At 36.3% G+C, this 7,316-nt stretch overlaps 1 protein-coding gene across 1 annotated transcript; it reads right to left on the bottom strand.

The window, feature by feature from the left end:
- Positions 1 to 3,863: 3,863 nt before the first annotated feature.
- LOC131005966 (putative methylesterase 12, chloroplastic) lies at positions 3,864 to 6,832 on the bottom strand. Its single transcript, XM_057933101.1, has 9 exons — positions 6,776 to 6,832; positions 6,184 to 6,426; positions 5,971 to 6,114; positions 5,742 to 5,876; positions 5,390 to 5,478; positions 5,122 to 5,227; positions 4,789 to 4,834; positions 4,572 to 4,696; positions 3,864 to 4,148 (listed from the first exon to the last, which is right to left on the bottom strand). The coding sequence occupies exons 1-6, from the start codon at positions 6,830 to 6,832 to the stop codon at positions 5,176 to 5,178; spliced, it is 720 nt and encodes a 239-aa protein (XP_057789084.1). The 3' UTR covers positions 3,864 to 4,148; positions 4,572 to 4,696; positions 4,789 to 4,834; positions 5,122 to 5,175.
- Between the last annotated feature and the right edge of the window lie 484 nt (positions 6,833 to 7,316).

Consider the following 7,316-nt stretch of genomic DNA (forward strand, 5'->3'; position numbering starts at 1 on the left):
TCTGTATTTTACCCTGGCACTATAAATAGGGCTTCTTTTGACCTATTTAGGGTTCCCAGCTTTAGCTTTTCAGTTTTATAGCTTTAGACTTTTATTGCTTTCCGGTTTTTAGAGCTTGGATTGGATTTCCACAAGATTGAAGATTCAAGTCACTACGATTGTTTTACTTTCGGTTTTTATACAATACAGTTTTTACAATTGTGTTCTTTATGATTATGTTTATGTTTTAGTTTAATATGTCTGGCTAAGTTCTTTATCTGATTCTAGGGTTTGTAAATAGTTAATTAGGTTCATGTGATTTATTTGTTAGTACCTATTAACCTTCCAGTTTATGCTTCATAATTTCTGGTGCTTGAATTCGTGTGAATTATCTGATCAATAGTTTGCATGTGTAGTTATTCGGCTTGAGACCCAACGGAGATAGTTGTTTATTTGATTCAGGAATGTATGATATGATCTTAACCTTGAGACCCAACGAAGATAGGTGGATCATAGGGAGCTATTCTTAGGAGCTTTTGGGAGTTAGTAGATTTTCTTGAGACCTAGCGAAGATAGAGAATTTACTAATCTACGATCGTTGCTGCTCTAGCGAGAGTGATTGATTAATTAAGTGATCTCCCATCATAACTGGATTAAATTGGTAATTAGGATTAATAGATTGATTATGTGGATTTAGTTGATGAATTTACTACCCTGGGATCAATTGTTTTTATTATCTGATTTTATTTACCTGCTTTGTCTTTGCTTTTGTTTGGAATTGTAGTTTTATTTAATATTCTCATTTTTCTGATTGCCTGTCTATTGTGATAGTTTGTTTAGGAAATAGATAAAGTTATTTCGCTGTTTCAGTCCCTATGGATACGATACTCGGTTGCTGTTTATTTGTTACAATTACACTGTGTTAGTTGCATGCAGTTTTTGTTGCTAATAAAAATAGTGATCACTTACACACTTTTTCAGATGGCAATACACGTGTGTTTCAAAAAATAAACATATAAAATAGAAATGAGTATAGAGTGTAGTAATTTAAAAAAGTGGGTATTTTTTATAGACAACTTTGCAAAGTTGTATATTTTTATATGTTACCACTAAAAATATTCCCTTTCTTATTTGATTAGTGTGAAACTTGATATATTATTATTTGTGATTGGGTGAGAATTTGTTGTCTACAAATATTAGTCATGTTATAATGAGCATAAGTTATAGCTACAAGCTTGTGTATAGAAACTTTATTCTGTATTAAAAGCCATAAAATCACATGCCTAAATGACTTGGGTGACTAGATAAAATTGTATGAGAATTTATCTTAAGATCAAATTACGTAAATAGGTTTCTCAAGGGAAACAATTAAGGGCTATTTATTTACCCTTCAATAAAATCTTAAGTTTTCAAATTATTAAAGTTTTGAAAACTCGGGCTTAAGCGAATTTATAATTAAACTAGTTTTACCTATGGGTTGAAATTAGAATAAGTTTGGACCCTATTGAGATTGATTATTTTATAGGCCCTGATGAAGCGACGGATTAGGCGCTACCTCTCTGACGAAATCAAGTAATTCTCCAATTATTTTTCGCTTGCAATGTTGGTAAATTCTTCTAAATGTATGAGCTTAAATGCTTTATTATTAAAATGCAAGTTATCCATAAATATTTTGTATGTGCTTTACTACTACGTTAAATGCTCTTATACAGATCGATCCAAGTTCCTACACCAACCTAACACGCCGTGCAAGAATCATGTACACAAACGATTAGTAGTGTGGTGGGTTGATCTCCATCGTGTGCTAACATAGCATAAGGATTCTCTAGGTAACAACTTGAAATCCACCAAGTATTAGATGACCTTTCGGGGACTCAAAACCCAAGGTCAAATATAAACCCGACAGTGGCTAGAGGTCCGAAATCACGATAGTAACGTAAGTACGAGACATAGCGTGTTCAACTAGTAAAAGAAATGATTTAGTGAGCTTAGAAGTGGTTTTGTTTTAAAACCTTCTAAATATTACTTCATGTTATATTAGGCAACTTTGCTTTTCAAAAAATATATTCGAACTGTTATGCTTAAAAATTGGCATTTACCCATTGAGTACATTAGTACTCAGTCCAAATACTTTTAAAATATTTTCAGATTGAAGGCCGATGTAGATGGGGCAGAGCTGAGGCGAGGGTTGAGATGCTAAACTTCCGCTATGCCAAGACTATCTTTAAATTTACTAATTATGTTCTTAAAGACATCTATAGATAGATTATCTTAAGACCGTATGTTTAAATTCTCTAATTGCTTGACGATCTTATTCGTAAGCATCTCTTGAACTCTACTTGTGACATGCTTTGGTAAATAATTAGTTGAACTTTCATATTCTAATCAAACTTCATGTGTTCCTGTTATATTGTGAGATGATTGCCCCTTTCTTTCCTCACTTTTTACTCCCCCTCCCGCCACTCCTAATTTGAACGTCTTCATTTGGAAATCGAGATTGGACACCACTGTCATACCAAAGAATGTGGAGGACGACACTTTGGATATAAGAAAATAACGCAAAAGGTTCTGGTTTATGGCTTTTATTGGCCTATAATATTCAAAAATGCTTACAAGCTATGTAAAAGATGTGAACAGTGTTAACAAGAAGACAACATTACACGAAGGGATTAAATGCCCATGATGCCATATTACCCGTGACAATATTTGACATATAGGGCATGGATTTCATGGGACCTTTAGCCGCATCAAAAGGCAACATGTACATCTTGCTGGCTGTGGACTATGTATCAAAGTAGGGGAAGCCAAGGCGTAACCAACCAATGATTCAAAAGTTGTGGCTTCGTTTTTTTTAACTCCAATGCTTTCAGCAGGTTTGGCATGCACAAGGCAATCATCAGTGATCAAAGGTCACATTTTTGCAATGCAATCATTGAAAAACTATACAGAAAATATGATGTCAACCATAAAGTGACCACAACCCATCATCCACAAGGCAATGGACAAACGGAGTTATCCAACATGATCATTAAGACCATCTTGAGGAAGGTTGTTGGCCCAATAAGAAAAGACTGGAGTATGTGTCTTGACGATGCATCATAGGCATACCGCACATCATACAAGACACCAATTAGGATCTCTCCTTATCGGATTGTCTTTGGCAAGATGTGTCACCAACCAGTGGAACTTGAGCATAAGGCATTCTTGGCAGTCAACAAAATGAACTACGAATGGGATACTGCTGAGCAAGAGAGGAAGCTCTGATTACATGAATTGGAGAAGATTAGGCTTAAGGCCTATGAGAATGTCGCTCTATACAAGGAAAGGCTAAAGAGGACACATGACCAGTTGATCAAGGGAAAGACATTTGAACATGAACAGAAAGTTCTCCTTTCACTACAAGAAAAACGCTCATACTTGACGGTTTTTAGCCGTCATCTATAGTATCCGTCGACCGTCAAGTATAGTGGTGTCATGTATAGTACCTAGTATAGATGACGGTTATTGACCGTCATCTATTCTCATTATTCATGACGGTTGTATATGTATACATGACGGTGTGGAACCGTCAACTATGATCTTATATAGGACACTCATAATGTTTTTCATGACAGTTTTTGACCGTCAAGAAAATTTAAATACATGACGATTCTTGGTATTATATTTGACTCTTTATAACCGTCATGTATGTAGGCTTTCATGACATTTATATATATATACTTGACACTTTTCAACCGTCACCTTTGAGCAAAAATTCATCATATTTAAATACAATGACGGTTAAAGAACTGTCATCTATGTTCTTCCATAATTTATAATCATATTCTTTCCAATTTTATTTATTTTTTCCTATTTTAAATATATAAATATCAGTAAATCGTATAAAAAATAAATTTACACATTGTAGATATCATTTAATCATTTGATAATAATCAACCATCCATAATCCAAAAATAAGATCCATTACTTTACAACATCTCCAATATCCATAAAAAAAACCTACAAGTCTCCATGTCAACTTTGTTACTGTCGTGCACCCGACTCTGCTCGTGATTCAGGCCATCTAATGGTTGCACTATCGAATCCAAAACTGTATTTGTCTGAGCATATTGTGATATTTGGTTTCAGACGATGAAATACTCCCCATAAGAAATAATTTTTAGACCAACCTGAAACATAAATGCTTCTTATGAAAACTCAGTAGAAAATGAAACAAACATAATAAGATTTGACATCAATTATCTAAATTAACCACACAAGACTATAAGTGATGGTCTCTTACTTAAATCAAGAAAATGATAATGGTGTTCATAAGATAAAAGATCCTCATCATCTACAAATTGTACGATTTGGCATGCATCCATCAAATCAGAGAGAACTCAACCAACTAAGGATTCTAATACTCCCTATCAATTACTAGATTGGTAACAAGACAAAGTACCAGTTTTAGTGCTGAAGTTGCATCCGTTTTATGTATGTTTTCAACTAACCCCGTAAGATACAATATAAAACTAATGATGAGATTAATTAGATGCACATAAATCAACATTTCTATAAAAGAATAATGACTACATGAGGAATAATGAACTCACATTGACAATTGGCATGTAGAAGTTTGGAACTAAAAACCAATAGGTCAACATCTGCAATCTGCTTCCTCAATGCATAGTTCGTCGAAATTATTTGATCTACCAGGAAGAAATAATACTCCTTCGGGCTGCCAATAAGTGAAACAATAAGTTGACATCTAGAAACTACAACAACAGTTAAAAAAAAAAATAACAAGTCCAACTCTAAATAAAGGCACACCTCTCTACAACTCCGGGAAAGAAATATAAGCCAATGTCACTTCGATCTGGAATATGCTCTTTGAATAAGTTGTTCCAAAATGGTTTGGAAGGAACCAATAAATGGTATAAAACAAGTAATTAATGGTTAACTTTGACAAACCAATGGCAGGAAAAATAAAACATTATATTTGATGGAACAAAACAATTGGAAGAAACATAAACAAAGGGGATTTAGTGCTAGAAAATAAAATGCCTGAAAATTGCATAATATCTAATGCAAATATCTTCCTATAAAGCTTGATGATATAGCTAAAAATATCCAAGATAACCAATATTGGGAGTTGAAACTTACAAATTATTCACTGGATTGCAAATCATAATCTTCATCTGCAGCTTGGATATCTGACTAGAATCCCAACATTATCAAAGGATCAAAACTCATAATCAGCCCCAACCAACCTAAATATTTGAACAATCGAACTAAGAATTGCAATTTTTAATGAATCAATCTACCTATAACTATAAGAAGGTAATATTAAGTAATAAGCAGATTTCCTGTTTGAAAATACAAACATTAGCGCTATAGAAGAAGATGAAAAACAGTACTCATGCTTTACTTTCCGGCTCCGTATTTGTCAGATAAGGACAGTGCCTCCATCATCGGACCAAGAGGGACTGGTCTCATGGACACCATAGCTAGAGCCACGTCCTGCATTGCACCACACACTTGCTCTTAGCTTACCAAGATTCTCTTTATCTCTATGCAATGCAACTTATATCAAAGTGTATGTGTGAGAGAAAGAGAGAGAACTCTGTTGATCAATGATAAAGAAGGAATAAATAGAGCAATATATGGAGACACTAATGACTCTTGGTGATCAAAGAAAGGTGAAGACGGCTCTCTATATTTCAAAAGATACATAACTCAATATCAATCTAAAACTATGAGTAGCTGTTAAATTGAGCAGCTACCTTGGAAGGAGATTGGTTGAAGTATAGTCCATGCATATGCTGCTTCTCAAACACGAATCCCGTTGGGGGCTTGTCCCTACCGTTGCCATAAATCAGAGACTTTGATTCGGGCGAAAATAGCTCTTCTGAACCAAGCTGCAAGAAAATACATATTGATGCAGATTTAAATATTCACATCACCTAAAGATCATGGCTCTACATCCTAGCTTCTTCAAGTGTAAGAAGTCACCTCTTGAGCAAAAGCATCGAAGGGTTTCTGCCCATTAGACACCATTGTAGCACACACGTAGACGGCCTTGGAGATTTTCTCTGGGAGAAGCTCTAACGCGTAAGAAATGCAAGCACCTCCACTACTATGACCAATCAGGATCACCTGCACAAGATGTAATGCACCTGTCAAAATGCACGAAAAAGGTATTGCTGTAGCTCGGGTGTTCCTTACCTTTTCGTCATCTGGTAATTTCTGTAGGTAATCAATCAACGGTTTTGAGTAGTCTGCGAGGGTGGTGACCGTGTTTGTGTCCGTTAGATCAATGCCAGAGCCTGTTAGATCCAAGGCAACCGGAACTAGTCCAGATTCCTCGAGTAGAGCAATGCTTTTGTACCAACACCAAGCTCCAAATCCTTCACCGTGTACCAGAACAAATTTCTTCGTCTTGATGTTCTCCAAGGATACGGGGGATAACTATAAGAACGACTATGCAGTGAGTGATATTCGACAAGTAATTTAAACGACTGAACATCAATTCCCCTCATATGATATGATCCTTGGAAAATGGCCTCACTCTTGGCTTATTGCAGGAAACATATTTTGGAGGTTACAACAATATTCATAATGTGCAAGATAAATGACTAGAATTTCCAAATCCGAAGCAGATTTTCTACACCAGCAAACAAACTAAGAAAAACAATCAATATATATATCCAAAGAAAAACAAGCAGATTTTCTACACCAGTACTCATGCTTTACTTCTACCATGCAAATAAGCTAATCGATTAAATTCAAACCAATGCTTGCAACAGTGCGATTATACATCAGAATTGCAGCGGAGCTGCTTCAAATACACGAAGCTTCTTTTCAAGGTTGTCATTTAGCTCGAGAATTGCAGCAACTTTCTTAGACAGGCATTGCTAGGAAATCACAAAAATAATTGCTCGCAAAAATAACCAATCAACATTTCAACCAAGAAACCCTAGATAGAAAACTCATAAATTGAAAACATTAGAATCAAAATCAAAAGAATGTAGAGATGGAGATAGAGGAGAGGGAGAGAGAACCTTCTCACGATCGACAGATTTAGGGCGAGGTGTGGCGAGCCTGGCAGCCTGAGGAGGAAGGGGTCCTCTCCCCGGCGGAGGCAGCGATCCTCTTCCCAGTGAGGCAGAGGAAGGCAGCGGCGGCGCGGTGATTCAACGGAGGATGATGGCTATGCCGTGCAGGGGATGACCGTAGCGGTGACAGAACTGTGGACGGCGGCGTGGTGAAGGCGGCGTGAGAGGGACGTCGGTTTGAGGGAGTGGGACGACGTCCGAGGAAGAGAGACCGCGGCTAAGGGAGAGAGGCGACGATTTTGA

Source organism: Salvia miltiorrhiza, chromosome 1 (genome assembly GCF_028751815.1).
Source record: "Salvia miltiorrhiza cultivar Shanhuang (shh) chromosome 1, IMPLAD_Smil_shh, whole genome shotgun sequence".
In the NCBI taxonomy this organism is placed as follows: Eukaryota; Viridiplantae; Streptophyta; class Magnoliopsida; order Lamiales; family Lamiaceae; genus Salvia; species Salvia miltiorrhiza.